General features: G+C 55.6%; 2 protein-coding genes and 1 pseudogene across 3 annotated transcripts in view; 2 read left to right on the plus strand and 1 right to left on the minus strand.

Moving 5' to 3' along the window:
• Positions 1-9,171: 9,171 nt before the first annotated feature.
• Positions 9,172-19,355, plus strand: part of BSN (bassoon presynaptic cytomatrix protein) — a 44,367-nt gene continuing 34,183 nt past the window's right edge. Inside the window, exons 1-3 of one of the 2 annotated variants that reach the window (XM_016149942.2) lie at positions 9,172-9,285; positions 12,762-12,927; positions 13,018-13,170. The gene's annotated coding sequence lies outside the window, so the exon portion shown is untranslated. Of the gene's footprint in view, positions 9,286-12,761; positions 13,171-19,355 lie in introns of those variants that run through there. The other variant, XM_036219765.1, reaches the window with a different exon arrangement.
• LOC118602227 lies at positions 12,249-12,367 on the minus strand (annotated as a pseudogene).
• LOC118601745 (protein bassoon-like) lies at positions 12,736-13,813 on the plus strand (the record flags this gene model as incomplete). Its single annotated transcript, XM_036219681.1, has 1 exon — positions 12,736-13,813. A coding segment is annotated over one exon (864 nt), but the record flags the coding sequence as incomplete, so codon positions are not given.

Here is a 19,355-nt window from a genome sequence, read left to right on the forward strand (position 1 = left end):
GTAAGTTCTAATTCGTGTGTGATAGAAGGAGTTTGGTGTGTGAGAACACTCACTTTGAATTCTTTTGTGTAATAAATTTGAAATCACAAGGCACAGGAATTGTTTGGAGGATTTTGTTTTCTTACCTGTTATTTCCCGGGCCAAACACGCCCGAGCTGCAGGCCCTTTGTCCAAAGGCAGGTTCTTCAGCTGTAGACAGAGCCAGGCCCAAGAGCTAGCACAGTGCCCTGGCCTGTGGGGGCAAGTGGCAGAAGAGCAGGTGCCAACGGGGTGACTCTGGGAGCTGGGTGGGGTGGGAGTCCTTCCGTTATTTTACTCAGAGCTGAAAACAAGGGCCATAGATGACCCCAATCACAACTCTCTTTTACCGTTTTTGGGTGACAGATAAGTTTTCCTTATTCTAGTATAGAAAGATAAAAGTTATTGCTAGTAAAAGACGTTTTTTATATTTTAAGTTAAAAAAAAAAGCCGGCCTGATTTCTGGACAGAGAGATTTTTGACATTACTTGGGTGTTTCTTTCTCCCCATAAATACACAGTGGACATACTTTTGGACTCCATTGGCGTCCCGTGAGAAAAGAGTTGAGGGGGCTTGGGCCAGGCGGGTCTCGCTGGCCGTCTGGACGAGCGGGCTCTCGGAAACTCATACCCTGGGGTGTTTCCAGGTCCAGCCCAGTGCCCTGCGCGTAGCAGGTGTCCAGCCAGCTCGAGTATTAATGCTCCCCGCATCGTTGCCCGCCCTCCCCCCACCCCGTCTTCCTTCCTGCACCTGGAGCGGGCCGGGGGTGAAGGAGGCCCTTAGCCACCTCTGTGGGTGGAGGGCGTGTTGTGGAGCTGGAGGGCAGGCTGGGTGCCGAGTCTCCAGCCCAGTCTGAAGGCTGCGCAGGAGCTTGTCCAGCTTTCCGGACCAGAGTCCTGGCTTCTGCCCTGGTGCAGTCGGAGTGTGGAGGGTAGGACCCACCGCCTCCATGGTCACGGCATTCTCTTAACTCATCTTGACTTCCAGTTTCAGCAGAATTGGGACGAGAGCTGACAAGCGCAGCACCGTCTCCTCAGTAAAAGGCTGTAGTTGTAGAATTTGCAGGAGCTGGGAGCGGGGAAAGCTGGCTCAGCTTTATGTAGTGACTTCTGACTCCTGATTAGAGCTTCCTAGTTTTAGGAACTTTCCCCTGAGCCAGAAAACTAGGTCGCTCAAGGTTGTCCCCAGGTGGGGTCCCGATACAGATGTCTGTAAGTTTGGGGCTAGATGGGGACCTGGTGCCTCAGTGGCTTAGGCTGGATCACAACTCCTGAGCCACACTTGGGAGCCATGGCACTCCCAGAAGACAGAGCAGGTAAGGGTGAACAGAGGGCTGGCATCGGGCCAAGGCTCTGAGAAGGCTGTGGAGAGGGGGGTAAGGATTTGTCTGTTTGGCCATACGTCCGCTCAGAAAGCCGAGCCTGGCAGGGGGATCCCTGAGTGTCCAGCTGGCCTAGAGGTGCACTTGAAGGGTGTCCCAGTCCCACAGTCTAGAAAGGCCAGGAAGATCCTTAAAATAACATGCCGTGCATGCCATAGGCCTTGGTGCAGGGTGTGGTGTGCTTCGTCCAGACAAACATCAGTGTCCTGGGTTCAGTCCTTATGGTGCCCAAAGGGAAGAGTCCCTAAGGTTGGGGCCCTTGTTTCTACTGGTGTCCCACAGCGGGCCACCTGAAAGCCTAGGAGGGGATGGGAGAGTCCTCCAAGGAGCTGCCATGTGAGTCTCGGCTCTGGGCGGTGACTCCGGCCTGGCCGCCTGCCTGTCTCTGGCCCTCCTGGCTCCCGGCAGGGGCCCCAACACCCCTGGTTCCCTCAGGAATCTCCTGCTGCTGAGCTGTTACCCAGGTCCAGAGGAATGGTGGGGAAAAGGCATTAAGGCACTAAAAGCAGTAACACTCCCTCCTGCCGAATTCTAGCTGAAGAAGCCAGCTCCTTTATTCACTGTAGTGAAACCCAGTGTTTGGGTCCCTTTCCCTTGGAATTTGTGATAATTGGCTGAACCAGACCTTTGTAAAATGTGAATAGCATAAATTTGACTGTTTTCTAACTTTAGCAGGGTCATTTCCTACAAACCTTGCCTAATTACAAATTATTTTGTGTCAATTGATTAAAAAAGCCTGTGGGACTTCTGCTTCCTGTGACCCGCAGACAGGTGTTAGGTGCCTGTTAGGTTCTGGGAGGCCCTGCCCGCCTGGTGTGCTCAGTCTGACCTGAGAGACAGACAGTAAACAGGTAGTGCCTTGCAGGGGCAGCGCAAGGACCTTGGTGGTGGGGGACACATAGGGAGGGAGGCCCCAGAAGGCTCCGCGCCGGAAGTCAGGCTCTAGTGGTGCTGTGGAGGCGGCCAGCTAGCCGTGGAGAGCTGTGGGCATGGATGCAGGCGAGCCCCTGGCTTGTGCAGGGGCTCCCAGGCCTCGGGCAGCGCTTGCACCAGGGGGCACGTGGGTGATGCCCAACACCAGCTGGTGCAGTAGGAGGGAGGGGCCAGGGGATGCAGGCCAGGTCAGCCATTGAGGAGTTTGCTCCATATGCTTCAGGAGGTCTGGTACCTTCTGAAATCAAATAAAAATGTTTATGAATATGTACTTTTCTTCTTCCTAGGGATAAGAGCAAGGTTTAAATCAGATTTATAAATGGGCCCATGCTTTAGAACACTTAGAACTTGCACAGGTGGAAGGCCAGAGAAGAGTGGCATTCGTTCCGAGTTGTAAAATGTTTTCTGGTTAAATATGGTTTCCAAGTACAGAGAAAATGAGTCTCGGATGAGGGAGGGAAGTGTGCCTCTGTGGAACCAGGCACGGGGCTCGGAGTCCAGAGGACCAAGCCTGAGAGCCACCTTCCTGGACTGGTTAGAAAAGCCAACGTGTGTGGGGACATCTAGGACTGTGTCCGAACCTCGTGTGATGCCAGGGAGTTACTAGTGAGGAGCTGAGCAGGTCAGGGGAAACCATGGTTGCCAGCAGCTGGACAGTGGAACAAAGGAAATTAAAAATAGGTATAATTGGTACCCCTGGAGAAGAGAACAAAACAAATGGAACGGAGAACCAGTCAAGGGGAGACTAGCAGACTTTTCCCCCCGAAATAAAGGAACACGTAACTGGAATCCAGGAAAAATAGATATGGAATATTCAAGCGTATTTTGGTGAAGTTACTGAACTTCACAGAGAAAAGAGTTCTGTGTATCCAGAGGAAAATGGTACTCCACCTTGAAGGGGAGGGAGCCCACCAGGCTGGCCCAGAGCTCCCCCGGGAATAGTCAGCACCAGAACACAGAGGGCTGGACCTACCGAGTCCTCAGGCGAAGGAAGTGCGAACCCCAAATTTTATATCCAGCCAAGCCGTTCAAGTTTAACAGCCACAAAGATACGTTTAGACATTCAAGAATTAGGAAACATGATTCCTATGAGCTCTTTTTAAATGAATGAAGGAACGATTGGAGGAGCTCTGCTTAAAGGACTAGTAACCCCTCAATAGAGTCCTTATACAAAGGAGCTGGCAGCTAAGGCTCACTTGCCCTCAGGCAAGCCGTCACTCATGCAATGCCTGTCACAAGCACTGCAGTGCAAGAGACATTCAACCTTCAAAGTTACACTGAACTCGTGGCATTCGATGTTTCAGCTGACTGATGCCCACATATAGCTCTCACGACTCTGGGAAAGCTCGGGAGAGAGGAGGAAGTGGGCGGAGGGGAAGGTCAGAGGTAAACCCTGCGTGCATCCTCTGGCCTCTTTCTGGCAGGGATGAATCTGGCTTGAGGCGGGCCTGGCCCAGTTCTGACTGAGACTCCCCAGGAAGCTGGATGTCACTGGAGGCAAGTCTAAGGCTCTGGGTTTGTTTGGCATCACATGAACAAGTTTGTGGCCTTTGTGCTCATGTGGCCTCCTCCTGGGTTCTTGACAGACCTTACCAAGCGATGGTGACAACTTTCCCACTGATCCTTCTTAAACTCAGCCCTCCGCACACAGCCACTGACGATTACGGGGTAGCAGGAACTTACCCCCATTTTCCATCCTTCTTCTGGATTCTGGAGACTGGTTGGGCCTGAAGGGAACCAAGGCCAAATCAGATCATCCTGAGATGCTTTCAGCCTAGTGGACCCATACAGGCCTCAGGGCTGGGGAACGAGGTCCCCAGGGCTTGCTTTTCCTGCAGTTATGGCTTGGCTCCCCTCTTGTTCCCAGCCTCCCGGGGGCCTTCCTCTCGCGCTGGCGGCTCCCCTGGCCTGTGCTTGTTGGCAGCTGCTCTTATTCCTACCAGCCTCTCTCGCCGCACTCTGTGCCTTCCCGACCCGCCTGCGGTCTCATCCCAAACACTTTTCCTTAGGGACAGCAAAGCGCTCAGAGCTCACTGCCTTAAACGTGTTCTCTGCTGGCCCAGGTAGCCTGGCCTGGGACCAACTGAAGCTTGTTGTTTGGTCACAGGAAGAGTCAACTGCTAGTTTCTAAGTGGAAAGGATGGGTATCTGGGTACCACCGATGGTTTCTTCACGTGCGTTTGTCTGCCCAGGGGTGTGCGCATGCCTCAGTACACACCTGCTGTGGGGGTCGTCACCAGGCTGGCCTGGTGCTCTGTCCCTACCTGGGGCTTGGAGTCTTACTCGGAGTGGCCAGCAGTTTCGAGGGGCTGGAAAGTTAGGAAGGGAGGATGTCAGCCTCTTAGGGAGCTCTGCTTACAGCACGATCTCCCCCAGGAGCCCTGCGTGTGGCACCTTCCCTCCCCACCCCCGCTCCAAGGGGGCATCTCAGGGGCTGAGCCCGGGGGGCTGGCTGCCTGCCAGCCATGGCCTCCTCCGGAGTGCTGCGGCTGCACGCCACAGAGACCCTCCCCTCTGCGCTGTTGCTGGCAGCAGAGCAAATCCTTTTAGGCTCATAGGTGGTCAGGAAGGATGGCGAGGGCAGTCCCCAATGGCTTGGGGCTCCTCGGACACCGACCTAAGTACACCTTCAGTGGGGCAGGGCCGGGGGCGGGAGAGAATCTGGTCTGAGCAAGCCATACGGGCTCTTTTAAAGAGGGAGAGATTAAGTTTTCTCAGCAGTGGCCTCCATGTGGGGGCCCATGTGCTAAGAAGGAGATGAGACGATCAGCTGAGGCATGGGAAGAAGACATGGAAATGCCTATTCACATTTATTTCCAATCTCATCTTTCCAAACTTTTCCATTTGGGGAGATGTGTTTTATCAGTAACGTACATGCACGGACTCAGAGGGGGAAATAGTCATATGTTGGGGACGTGCAAATGTGCTTTATCGATAGGGTCAAAAAGGCAAGAGGACCCTGGCCTGAAAGCAGGGCAGGTAGAGAAATGTTTCCTGTGTGAAAACTGGAAACTTTCTAAACTCAAAATTCTCAAATTTTCCCATCAGTTCCTGTAAGGCTTGCTCCAGGACCCATGCCGCAGCCCCTTCCTCTCTGCCCGAATACACGGAGACCACCGGGGTGGCCAAGCGGGCCTTCCTGGCGTGGGTCTCAAAGGAGAGGGTCCTCCCACAGCATCTGCCCCGCCGTAATTGCCTATTACAGAAAGGTCAGCCATGAATTTATTGAAACCTTGTTTGAAGTTGTGGGGCTCTTCCAGCTGTTCTGACTCGGAAAAAAACAGGTTCTTTAAGGTCACTCCTTTCCTGGTGAACAAAGACAGTGATTCATCGGTGTGAAATATTTCTCTTTCACATATCACACTGGAGGCAGTGGGGGGCATGCCCTAGAATGCCGCCTGGTTTGCCCTCTGGACCCCCCGCCGTCTCTAAGCCTGCCTGCTTCTCCTTCCCTGTGCTTCAGCCTGAGCCGGCCTCCCCGAGAGCAGCTCCCACAGCGGCTGCAGGCTCCCTCCCACCGTGGGCCGGGGCAGGTACATCCCTGCCTGGTGGCTCCGCCCTTATAGATGTACCTGGTGTCTGGAGCACGTTTGGTCACTGGAGCTTGTCGGCCTCATGCCTTTCTTGGAGTTTTCTGACAGCGGGGAGCCCGGCTTCTGACCAGTGCAGTCCGGGTTATTTCTTCCAGCAGTGATTGTGGTATGGCGCAGGCGGCCGGGGGCACCAAGCCGGCCGTGCTCCCCTCCCCAGCAGCCCTCCTGTGGCGTGCTCCTTACCGCCCTGCGAACGAACGGCATTAAGACTTGTTTCTGGCCAGTCAACAGCCTTAAATGCTGAAAGGGGGGAAAGCTGGAAGAAATTCCTCTGTCTTAACATCCTCTACCTCTTTTGTCCATCTTTAAAAAATATCTATGCCTAGGTAAGGCATTTTAGACTCCCCCTCCGTGCCTGGCTTCCAGCCGCTCCCTCACATCTCCGTCCTCTCCTTCTCCACCTACCTGTCCTCCTGTACCTCTTCTGCTTATGGCTGTACCCCTTTCCCTCCCTGCTTGCCCGTCCTTATCCTGGCCCTCCCCAATGAATAGGGTAACCTGAGGCTGCTGGGAGGAGCACTGGCCTCGAGGGGCCTCCCTGCTGATGGTGCATATCCAGGTCTTCCCTGGGTTGGGCTGAGTCCTGCTCTGGGGGGCATTTCCTTCCCCTTTTCCTCCCTCCCCGCTTCTCCACCCAGCGGAGACCTTTGCTGAGAGGGCCTCCTGGAGCACACACCTCTTTTCACCTGGGAGGGCCCTGGGCTGCCGTCTTGGGACTAGTGTCTACGGTTGTGTCACAGACAAATCTCCTGGATCTCTGGCCATGGGTGGACCTTTGTGTCCAAGCTGGACTGGGTGGGAGAAGGCTTGGGCAGGCATGGCGTGCGGCCCGCATGGGGGTAACCCTTCCTCCATGGCTTCTCAGGCTTCTCAGCCTTCAGGTACAGACTCCTCACGGTGCACTGTTGACTGCTCCTCCTCCTGGGAACTTGTCTAACCGCACACGCACGTGTGTGTGTGTGTGTGTGTGTGTGTGTGTGTGTGTGCGCGCTTTGACTTCTGTTTCTGGCATCTTTCTGTTGATGCGCCCCACACATCTTTCCCGGACCACTGCTCTTCATGTGAACTCTATCCTGGTGCTTGCCTGTGAATTGAACCGTTAACTCTCCCAGATAAAAATATCTAGACTTATCTGAATTGAACCCAAGCTCCAACCCATCTCCTGATGCCCACCCCCCCACACACACACCAACTCAACAAAACCCAACCCAACCCTGTGATTTTGCCACTTCATTCCCCATTATCCACCCACCAGTTGGTTTCTCCCCACAGATCCCCCATCTCAATCAAAGGACCACTCCTCCTCGGACCTCAAGCCAAAATAGCCCTGCCGAACCTGCCCTCCCTCTCTCCACAAGGACTGTCGCTTGGAGTATTGCCTCATTCTCACTATTTCCTACATCCACCATTTCCCTGACACAGAGCCAGAGCAGTGTTGTTGGAAAACCTTAGAGGCCTTGCTGTCCATGCCCTTCCCGTGTTAGTTAGTTAGCCCGGAACCTCCCACATTCCCCAGGCGGCTCAGCACACACCATTGCCAGGCGCTGTTCTTGGTGCTGAAATTGCACTGATTTACACCTGCCCTGCCTGTCCTGCACAGTCACAGAGACAGAGCGTGCTCCCTCCTGCCTCCGGGCCTTCGAGTGTGCTGTCCCCTTTCACCTGGGGAGACAGCCCGTCTGTTAAGACCTGGTTTAGGTGTCTCCTCATGCTCGAAGCCTTCTCAGACTTCTGCCCCTCCCCTGGACCACGCGGGGGTTCATCTTGCAGTGATTTGTTTGCACATCTGTCTCTCCTCTAGACTGGAGGCTCCCAGAAGACTGGATCCCTGTCTGATTCACTTTTTTAAAAATTTATTTTAATTAAATATTGAATAGGTGTGTATAAAGAATATAAGAATACTCATGAAATATGTATAAGATGTAAGGATAACAATACAGTGAACACCTGCGGACCGACCTTCCTTGTAAGAGAAATAATTCATTCATACCATCATTACTTATTACAGAGCCTGGAGCTAGTCTGGGGCCAGTACGTGTTTGCAAATAACAGAATGCTCGAATAAATGAATGAACCTCTCCACTTTTCTCAATGAATTTCTCAGTTTTGCTGGGAAAACTCCAGGCGAAGTGGTTGTAACTAAACCATGCGTCTGCCCTAACCCAGCCGCACTCCGTGAGCTCACTGTGCTGCTGTCGCGTCTCTCCGTTTACTGCGCGTGTGCTTACTGAGTGCCCACTCAGGGTCAGGCATGGCGCTGGGGCCTGGGCGACGGTGGGGAGCAAAATCTCAGAGACCTCTTCTTTGCGAGCGGCCACTTAGACAGCCCTTTGGAAAAAAGGAAACATCGGAAGAACTCGAATCGCAGTGCTCCCCCCCCACCCCGTACAGCCTCACTGCGCTCCCCAAGGGAGGCGGTGTGGCGCGGGAGTTAAGGACACGAGCCGGTGGCCTGGACGTCGGAATCCCAGCTCGACCCCTTGCAAGTCACGGTGGCTTTGTGAGTTACGTCACTTCTTCGTGTGGCAGTTTTCTTGTCGTAAAATGGGCAAAATATCTCCTACCCCGTGGGTTTGCTATCAGACTCAAAGGGGTTACTATGGGACAGGTGCTTGGCACTGGCGGGGCTCGTGGCGAGGGCCCAGATGCCATTTCTGGCTCCGTAGTCCGCAGAGAGCTGTATGCGGTAGCGCTGAGGGTGTGGCCAGAAGCCGAAGAGGACTCCACGTGCCGTTCCCGCCATTCTCTCCTCCAGGGAAGGGCGGCGGGCCAGGCTGGTCATGTGCCATGTTTCCTCAGCTCTCACACTTTTGGGCCATGTTTTCCTGTTTTGAGTCATGATGTGCGCACGATCCATCTATTGAGGAAACACATATTGCGTGTCCGGCGTGTGCCCGACACTGTACTAGGCCCTGGGACACACTGTAGAGAAGGTGCCACAGAGGCCCTGCCCACCCAGAGCTGGCAGTCCAATTCAGGGGTCACAGAGGACACACAAAAGCAGTACACGTATTACACGATGACCTGGAATATTTTAAGTGCCATGAGAACAAAGAGGCAGGAGGGACAGAAGCTGCACCTTACATAGTAGTCAGGGACAGTGTGCCTGAGAGGGTGCCAGCCAGAGCGAGCATTTGAGAGAGCTCAAGTGCCAGCAGAGGCTCACGCGCAGAGGTGGGAGTGGGCCTGGCTCAAGGCAAGTGGAGGGAGGGAGAGAGCAAGCCGTAGGAGACGAGGCCTCAGAGGGAAAGGGAGAAAGGGACTCAATCTCCTGGGCCTCACGGGCCACTGCAAAGCCTTTGGCTTTTCCTCTGGGAGAGAAAGGAGGGTTTGAGCAGAGGAAGGCAGTGTCCAACTTAGGTATGTAAAGCGTGACCCTGGCTGCTGCATACAGAAGGCCACAGAGGGGCAAGTGGAAGCGGCCAGGCTTATGCGGAGCGGAAAGAAGAGGGGACAGTGGCTTGAACCAGATGGAGCAAGGAGGCAGTGGGAGTGGCCAGACGGAAGCCACCAATTTGTACTGTTGATTGACATGGGATGAGAGAGGGGAGTCAGAGGCGACTCCAAGGGGAAGCCTGGGAGGAGCACGTGTGGGGGAAGATCAGGAGCTCAGCGTGGACATGTCGTTGAGATGCCTGTAAGACCTCTTGCTGAGGATGTAGGTTTGGCATTAGACAAGAGAGAAGTCAGGGAAGAGGTCTGGGCCAGAGATACACACTTGGTAGTTATCGGTGGGAAGCAGGACTTAGAGCCTTGAGGCTGGGCAGGCCTTGAGACTCAGGGGTTGTGTGTACGCAAAAAGCTGATGTGCACACGGACTGAGTCCCTCCAATGTAAGAAGCGGGCCCTGGGATTGCGAGATGAGGCAGAACCTGCGGAAGAGTTGAGAAGGGCGTGGTCGGGAGGCAGGAGGAAACCCAGGAGAAGGTGGTGTTCCGGAAGGCAGGCGGGGACCTTATTGCAGGAAGGAGGGAGTACTCAGCGCTCTCAGGTGCTGCTGCTGCTGGTTAGGTGGGGTGGGGAACTGAAGAGTGACTGTCAAGTTCGATAATGTGGAGGCCATCGGTGACTGCGCCCTGAGCGATGTCCGTGGAATGGTGGGTAACAGCCAGGTTGGACCGGACTGAGAGGAAGGGAGGAGAGGCGCGGGAGGTGCCGAGTGGAGAGAATTCTTCGCGAGTTTTCCTGCAAAGAGGAGCAGAGAAATGGGGCAGTAGCTGAAGGGGGAAGTGGGTCGACGTTCTTTTTTGGGATGGGAGAAGCATGTTTGTATGCTAACTGAAATAGTCCAACAGCGAGGGGGAAGCGGACGACAAAGGAGGGGGAGAATTCGTGCAGGTGAGAGCAGGCCTTGGGGACAGGAGACGGGCAAGCGGCGGGGACAGATGCGCAGATTCTCCTCCGGTGGCTCCCACTTCCTCCATGAGATGGCGGGCGGATCGTCAGTGACAGTGAGAAGAGGGGCGACCTGCTAGAGGATGGAGGTTAGGCAGACGGTGTGGGGAACAATGCGGGAGGACGGGGGAGCGAAGGGCGACGGCTCCGTGCTGCGCGGACGGACGCGCCTGTGGCCCGCGCGCGGCGGGCATCGCCCTTGCAGAGCCGACTGCGCTGAGCGCAGAGGCGTCGTTTGTTTATTCACTATAACCACAGCAGAGTCGACAGTTAACTTAGGTTTCGATCCTTAATTGTCACAATCCATGTCCCCAGAAAGACTATATCATGACGCCACATTGAATTAAAACATCGCTGTGAACACAGAGCACTGCCTGTCACATATCGGGCAACGCGGATACAGTAGAAACTGCTCAGGTCCTTAGAAGAAACCACAGACCTGGCGCAGCCTGCGAGGGAGGGTCGCAGTCCCTTTGCAGGTTATAAAGGGCTCCTGGAGCTTCCGACAAGCTTTCAAGGACTGTGTTTAAATTCCACCCCCAAGTAATTTAAGTAAAAAATGAAACTATGCATTTAACTGAGAATATTTCTTGAAGATACATAGAAATTAGTCTCCTGAGAGGCCCTAGCGCCCAGGTTTTGAGTGTAAACCATAGATGCTAAAGCCACCACCATGCTGCATCTCAGAGCTGGTGGCAAAGATGGCCAGAGAGGCTAGACCCAGACCCTGGTTCTCTTACCGAAGAAGCAAGTGGTGGGTCTGTGAGACTTGATAGATGGGTACATGCTGCTTTTGGTTGATGAAAGAAGCATCCGATGGGCTTTTAATGGTGTTTCTTTTTTCTGGAAGAGTCTTCAGTAGATGGATGGTACGCCTGTCCATCAGCAGTTCCCCGGGAGCGGGAAGCTGATGAGCGGACCTCCGCAGTGGGCTCTTCCTCTCTCCTCTGAAATGGCTTGTCCTAAGATGTCCTTCCAATTGGCTCCTGAATCTTTTTGGCAAGCAGATGGCCTTTACATAAGGACAGCGAACTTAGATTCTCCTCCAGTTAGTCAGACCCTACAAGGATTGGACACCAGCCGGGGCAGACGGGTCAGGCCAGGCTGCTCCACGGGCAGCTGTGGTCGGGCCTCTGCAGCGGCTCTCAGCCAGTTCACCCTGTCGCCAGGTGCCGGTATCCACCCAAATGAATGCAGACCAAAAAAAGTATAAAATTTCAGGGAAGCAATATAAAGCATTGCTTTTGGCTTTTTTTATGCTCAGCGTCTTTCAAATTAGAAAAAGAAAATTGGCAGAAATGAACTTAAGTTGGGTAAAAAGAGAAGGAATGTGAGAGAATTGAGTTTAGCTTGATGGTTTGCTTTCTACCTCACTGAACTACCCAGTTCTGCTGGCTTGGCCGCAGCTGGGCCAGGTCGGGACGGAGGTAGGGGCCAGGCACACTGGACCTCCTTCTGTGTGGCTCCTCCGGGGCTGGATCCTAGAACTCCGGCCCCACCCGCCCTTACACTAGCAGAAAAGCAGTACTTCACCCATGTGGTGAGCTTGGTCTGGCTGCAGGCCTGCTGGAGGACTTCCAGGAAGAAGGCACCTTGGTCCCTGCTGGACATGGCATTAACTAGGCATTGGGGTGCCTCCTGCACCCATCTCCACTGTCTGGGCTCAGCCTCTGAAAGGGACACATCAGAATGTAACAGACCTGCGAGGGCAGTAGCTCTGAACTTGAGCTGTATCTTGGAGCTACTAAAGAAAAAATACTAATGCCAGGGTCCTGCCCCCGCAGAATCTCATGTAATTTGTCTGCGGTGCAGTCTGAGACTCAGATTTTTTTTTTTTTTTTTTTTTTTTTTTTGGCGAGGCAGCCCTTGGTTGACCTCAGAGATTACAAGGACCTTGTCAGCTTATAATCCCTTATTTTTTATTTTTATGCCTACAGCACCTGGTCTTCCTAGGTGGTCTATCATCCGAGTACTAACCAGGCCCGACCCTGCTTCAGTTCCGAGATCAGACGGGATTGGGCCTGTTCAGGGCGGCATGGCCATAGACGAGACTCAGAAATTTTTAAATCAGCCTAGGTGTTTCTAATGCACATAGGTTTAGAGACTTGGTACTCAAAGTGTAGTCTGCAAACTGAGTAGAGGCATTACCTAGAGATTCTTAAAAATGCAACCCCACCCCAGACTTACTGAAATCAGAATCTGCACTTAATCAGGATGTAAGAAGGACACTCATGATCCTACCGCATGGCCCGGTGCTGAGGATTCAAGTGGAAGATGCTTGACAGGGCCGAGCACAGGGCACAGTCAGCACTTGACACATGGTGCCCGTGATCATGGTGCGAGGCAGGAGGAGGAGCCTGGTGATGGGGCTTGGCGGAGACCCCTGCAGGCTGCTTCTCTAAGATGTGTCTCTAACATAGTCGTTTTCAATGTCATTTCAGCGTTTCCAGGAGACTGGACCCCAAGGAGCCCCTGGGTAGCCAGAGAGCAGCTTCCCCAACCCCGAAGCAGGCTTCTGCTACTGCTCCTGGCCGCGAGAGCCCCCGAGAGACGAGGGCACAGGGCCCAGCAGGCCAGGAGGCTGATGGCCCCCGCAGGACGCTGCAGGTAGACGGCAGGACGCAGAGATCAGGGCGGTCCCCCTCTGTGTCACCGGACAGAGGCAGCACCCCCACATCACCCTACTCCGTCCCCCAGATCGCTCCCCTTCCCAGCAGCACGCTGTGTCCCATATGTAAGACCTCGGACCTCACGTCGGCCCCCAGCCAGCCAAACTTCAACACCTGCACCCAGTGTCACAACAAGGTCTGCAACCAGTGCGGGTTCAACCCCAACCCTCACCTCACCCAGGTAACCACCTCTGCGCCGCTTCCCCCACCTGTCCTCCCACGCCTACCCTGCTTCCCTTTCCCTCTGTCACCAACTCTCTTTTCCTGCTCATTTCCCTTGGCCACCGGCATCTGTGTCTTCCTGGGGTCATATTCTGGCTCCAGAGGTGGTGGCAGAGAACAAGCCCTGGCCCTGGATGCCCTGAGGGATTCCCGTTCCTCCTGGAAGCTTGGGCAGAGGCCCAGAGCTGAAGATGCTTTCTTACCTGATCCCGGTTTGGCCTGGCAAAATGGTGCTGAGAGGGCCAAAGACCGTCTGATGGACAACTTTTCCCAGTGGGTACTCATTTGGAGAGGGCCTCTGAAGAGGCAAATTCCCCTGGCCATAGGCCAGCTTCTCCCCAATTGTGGGCCCCAGAGGGGGATGCTGGGGAGGGGAGCCAGGTCCTAGGGAAGCGGGAAACTGAGTGCCTCCTCCAGGCTCCTGTTCCAGCTAGCTGGGGCGGAGCAGCTGCCCATCTACAGGGAAACAGCCTTGGGGTAGAGACCCAGGTTGGGGGCCAAGCATTCACAATGGGTGACAGTGTCCTATACTCACCAAGCGGCCACTGCAGGGCCATTTCCATGAGATTGGCCTCCTTTCTGCCCCGGATGATCCTGGGTCTACAGCCCCACCCTGGCTTTGCTCAGGGTGCTTTGAGTTGCTGTGGGTGGCTCAGCCACGCCCCAGAGGCTCTCTGGTGACCTAGAGGCTGGCTGCTCCAGTATACTAGCTGAGCCTGGCCATGGCTTTGAAATGAACTGAGCAGGTTTGCTGACTTCCTCCCTCCCCTCTGGGGTAACCATAGAGGTCACTGGTTCTCCCCGCAAGGCTGTGCCCTTGGGCAGGGTGGAGAGTGTCTGACTGTGGCACCGGGCCTGGCCACCTCTGGGATTGTCAGCAGCAGGAGCCGTTTTGACCACATGGGTGGGGGGATGAGTGAGAATAATTGTTCGCAGGCCGGGGTCTATTTGTGACATGAAGTGCTGTGGGTGTGGGACGTGTGGTTTGAGAGAGGTAAGTGTGAGTTTCCGAGGAAGGAGCTGCTGGTGTGGGGAGATGACTCAGTGCATTTGGAGTCGTTCCTGGAGTGTGGGGGCTTCCTGAGGAGGCGTGCACACTCGTGATTATTACATCTGGGATTAGAAACGGCCCATCCCTGCACTGATCGGTTAGGTAAGTGTTTGCTCAGTATCTAGAACAGTGTGATTAAGGCCACGGCAGCTCACTTGGAGAAGCCAGAAGCACCTGGCCTCACAGGACCTGGAAGGCTTGGCAGGCAGGGATGCGAGATGCCCCTAGGGGCATCCCCCCTTGTGCTGGCCTCGCTCTCTGGGTTCCAGCCTTCTTGAGGTGCTCACTCGAGCTGCAGGCCCTGAACAACTTTGGGCGGGGTGGGCAGAGATCAAGGGAGAGCCACACACGGTGGCACCAGTTTCCTGGCGGGCCCCCTAGTCCTTACCACACAATGGGCCCCTCCATGCTTAGGACCGTCGGCGAGGTGGGAAGGGAGCCAGCCTTTGACTGTGCCTGGAAAAACAGCAGAGTGGGAGGACCTTGGCGACACTCAGTCCATCTGCTTCCTTGAGCTGGGAGGAAGTCGAGGCTCAGGGCCAGGAGGAAAGGGGCCTGCAACTTCCCGCAGGCTCACAGCATTTGGAGAAGGGCGGGCCTCCTGGCCCGGCAATTTAGGCACCTGCTGGGCTTGACAAATGCCACAGTTCTTGGCGGGAGACTTCCCAGGGCCTTCAGTGCATCCCGGAGGGCGCCGCGGTCCAGGGCGGGGCTGTGGCCGGCAGCCTTTCCCAGCCTGGCTTTCACAGTGCGTTAGGGCCGCTGTTCCATGGCGTCCAGTTCCAATGCTGACCTGGTCCGTTCTCCAGGTTCTCACTTGGTAGATGCCCTTTCCCGCCGAGGTCTCTTAGCAGAGCCTTCTCTTCTGTATGGTTGGCTTCCAGTGTGTTCCTGTCAAGGAAAAGAGCCATTAGCATGTGTTCCCAAGGGGCTGGCGGCGCCTCATTTTTGGGTCAGAGCAGGTGCCCTTTGTCACTTTGCTAAGAGCAGATTCGCCAACCTAGTCATGCTTCCACGTAATGAGAAGACAAGTCGCAAGTCTTGCTGAAAGATCCACCCTGGTCAGAGCACATCTGTCCGGCACCTCTAACTTGACGTGTTGAGGGTCCCCGTCTGAGGCCGGGAGGTTGTGCCTGGACCTGCTGGTGTGGTAGTGCTGAGCCCTGGTTGAGAAGGGCCGGCAGCCTGGGTCCCGCATCCTGTCTTGGAGGTCAGCAGCCTCCTCCCGAGGGCATGTCAGTAGGACACACTGCTCCTTGGCTTCCCACTGGCAGGGGGAAGGACACAGCAGTCCTGGAGAGGGACGGGGCCACACAGGTGACGTGCAGGGTGCCATGGCCTCTCTAAGGCTGCTAGTGAAGCAGCTCTTGGATCTTTGGGACCATGGGAAATGGGCCTCTTTGCGTGCGTCACGAGTGGAGGATCACCGGCCGGTTTGTAACTCGGGCTGCAGCACGGATTAGGAGCGTGATGGGTCTGCTGTGCCGATGGCTTCGTGAGGACGAATGAGCAGAAAGGAGGGGCAGGACTGGCACCGCTGGGCCGACGGCCACCGGAACTCGGTGCTTCCGTTTTTCTGTCTCAGATCATCTGTCAGGGTCTTTTACTTCAGCCGGCTCCCGTGGGCATGGCAGACCACGTCTGGAGATGAGACTCATGTGCAGGTAGGGCCGTCAGCCCCGTTCGGCCCCAGCGTCTGAGATCTGGAACCACTGCATTTCTGGCCCATGGCCCCAAGTCTCCCCTGTCAGCCCTGTGGCTGCCGGATAGGAACCACACTCACAGGCGTGACGCTGGCTGACCTGTCCGTGCCCAGGCTGGCTGGCGTTCGAGGCCATGACTGCCTCGAAGGAGACACTCGCTGCGTCCTCTGCCGGGTTCCTGAGTGCCTGGAGCGCACGGAGACTGCGTGGCAGTCGGGACAGAGCTCAGGGTGCCCTCCGGCATGTGGGAGGAGACCAGGTTTGGGGGAGTCTTGGCTTACTCTAGGTAATTCTGGAGCAAAAGAGCTGGGGACCCAGGGCCGGCGGCGCAGTCTCCCATTTCCCCTGGGGCCTCGCAGCCCCATTTCCCCCCCCACAGTCCACTGTGGTTTGGAACAAGCAGGGCAACGGGCCCGTTTCACGGTGAAGGCTGTTTCTTCCTGGGATTCTCCAGTCTTGGAGCTCAGGGCAGGTAAATAATTTAACCTGTTAGAAACCATGACAAAAGACTGGGGGGTTCCTTATGGGGTCTGAACATTTCTTGTTACCTCCGAGAGACCATCCCCGTGAGGGCGCTCTGGCCAGGGAGCCAGAGGTGTTAGCGCTTAAGCTCATTCAGTGCCCAGTGATGAGAAGAGGCAGGAAGATGGTTCTCCTCCTCTCTCCCTGCATGTGGGCTCCTAGACAAGTACCTTACACTTGCCGAAGGTCAGGCGACCAGCCTCGGTGGATTTGCTGATGCCCGCCCCAAACTTGCCCAGGGCAATTAGCCCACTTCTCCACTCCTCAGTGACTTAACTTTCAAGCCTGCCACCCTTTCTTTTCTAGAAGGGAGACCTTTGTTGCACTTGTCAAGCCCCTATTCCGATAGCTGGGGGGTGGGAGACAAGGCTTGGCCATGAGCCAGCTGGGTGGACGGCAGGTAGGAAGGCAAGGTCGGGGTGAGCATGGACGTGAGCTGCTGGTGTATGTGAGCAGTGTCCGGGGCAGGCGCAGCCCGCCTCAGGCCTCACAGGGGCCTCCCTGCCCTACTCAGAGTAGCCCCAGCAGCACACCCTGGCCTGGAACTCCCCCAGGTGTGAGTCTGTCCTTGCCCTGGGTGCAGCCTCGCAAGAGTGAGAGCTGTGTGGAGGCGGGGCTGACTGCGCGCCTGTGCTTCCGGGTCGGATCAGCGGAGTTTCCCCAGAGCACTACCTAAACCCAGCCTGCACCTGGGAGGCCCACCCTCTGCCCCATGGGGAGCAGCGGCGGGGGTGCCGCCCCATCCCCAGCCTTCCCGGTCCAGGCAGCCCATCCCTTCCCACCTGCCTCGCTCTTATCAGAATCACTTATAAGCCCCTCGAAGAAAACTATGAAGGTGATCATGGCCTTTGCTCTCCTGTTCCAAGGTCTAGACTTTTCTGAGACCAAGTCAAGATGTTTAGTCCACCCTGCCTCCCCGCCCCCACCGGCGAGCCTTGGGCTTCGGCACTTACCCACAGTGGGTGGTGTGGAGACTACGCAATGGCCTCGGGCCTCTTCCTCTGCTGCCTGCATCCCACTCCTTTCCGGCAGGGGCTGGGGCACCAGATGGCCCGGGGGCGGTGCTGTGAGCGCAACACAGATCCCTTCGCTGCAGCCACCAGCCTTGCCCCCTTTCCTCCGCTCCCTTCTGGCCACAGTGCCGCCCGGGCCTGTAAGGAATGAGGAGCAGGTGTTAGAAGGCCATGGATCAGCAGTGGGCTGATGGGAGGCAAAGGTGGCCTCCTCCTTCCTGGCCCCAGGAGGAGGTGGTACAGGCACGTGTGCCCTGCCTCCCCTCTCCACCTCCGAACAGAAGGGAAGTGGGGCTCCGGGCGGCAGGCCCTTGGGGAGGCCTTTCTCCCACCTCACGTCTAGTCCTTGGGCAGCCTGGTCTGCCTTGCGGTAGTCACTTTGACCCAAACAGTTTTTGAGTCAGTAGGGAAATGCCTCCCAAGCTTTGAGCGGCCCTGGGCAGCCAGCTCTGCTGCCAGTCCATGCTCCCAAGAGAAAGGGCCCTCGGCTTCTGCTTGGACCCCTTCACGGGGGAGGCCGGAGCCATCGGGGACATGCGGAAGAGGCAGCTGTGCAGAAGCGGGGTTGGCTCACAGCTGGGGCCATCGGGCATGGAATGTAACTTTTAGCTATGAAAGCGGGCTGTACAGGTATCTAAGCATGAATGTAAAATTCAGAACAGAAAATATGAAATTTTATTCCTAAACACCTGCTTTTGGATGTGAGGGCAAAAGAAACAGAACAAAAAGAGAATGGAGTAAAAATGGTAGCAAAAAGGAGAAATAATTAAATAAGAACAGGGGGGAGGGAAGAAGGGAGAGGCAGGGAGGGGAGGTGATGGAGAAGGGCAGAGGCAGGAAGAGGCAGAGGAGGAGAGCTCGGCGAAGTAAGCCGTGGCCGGCGGCGACCGTGCTGTGAGCGCAACACAGATCCCTTCGCTGCAGCCACCGTTGGTTCTGCTGTTTCTGCTATCCATTTAGCTCCGCAGGCCTGCTCGTAGCCACTCAGTCAGAGGCAGCCCTCTCCCTTCTTCTCAACCCTTTCTCCCTCCACAAGTGCTTCTTGAGTCCTTACGATAAGCCAGGAACTTCCTTTGATTCTGAAGAGTCGGGTGGAGCTGAAGCAGACATGTCGCGTGGCCCCGTGAAGCCCGCAGGCCGGCGGGAGAGGCAGACCTTCTACCAGGAGCCATACAAGCAAACACTTAGTCGCACCTGGGGGTCGGGGCCGAGGAGGACCAGGAGGAAGGCCAGGGGGTTCTTGATGTGATTGTGCAGCAAGACTGTTGGGGGCTTTGGCAAGGAGGGGAAATTAGGCCATAGGATATGACACTGAGGCTGGACTGGAGGCGGGTGGAGGCAGGGGACGCCTGAGGGGGAGCGCGTGGTCCAGGCGAAGGCCAGGGAGCAAGAGGGCACGCAGATCTTGCTGGGGTCTCTAGATGTGATTTCAGGGGTTTTGCAGGGTGGCAGTGGGAAGGTCAGCGGATGTGCATTTAAAAGCACTTTGGAAATAGATAACAATGATGGTTGCGCATCATTATGAATATATTTAATGCCACTGAGTGGTACACTTAAACGGTTAAAATGGCAGATTTTGCATTATGGCACACTCTCCATCTATCTACACACCCACACGCACCCTCTGGCTGCCGGGTGGAGGACGGCACACAGAAGAAGGGCGGGTTCTGGGCGCAGGCTGGGGCCGGACCCAGCCAGGGGCGTGTTGATGGTCGTGGAGAGCCTCAGTAGATTCCTGGTATATTTTGGAGGCTAATCAGACAGGTTTTGGAAACGTCTTGGACATGAGGGTAGGGAGTGGAGATGGAGAATTTTTCTGTTTGGGTCATGTCAAGTTGCGGTGCCTGTGAGCACA

The sequence above is a fragment of the Rousettus aegyptiacus genome, unplaced genomic scaffold (assembly GCF_014176215.1).
Source record: "Rousettus aegyptiacus isolate mRouAeg1 unplaced genomic scaffold, mRouAeg1.p scaffold_m13_p_4, whole genome shotgun sequence".
Taxonomy (NCBI): domain Eukaryota; kingdom Metazoa; phylum Chordata; class Mammalia; order Chiroptera; family Pteropodidae; genus Rousettus; species Rousettus aegyptiacus.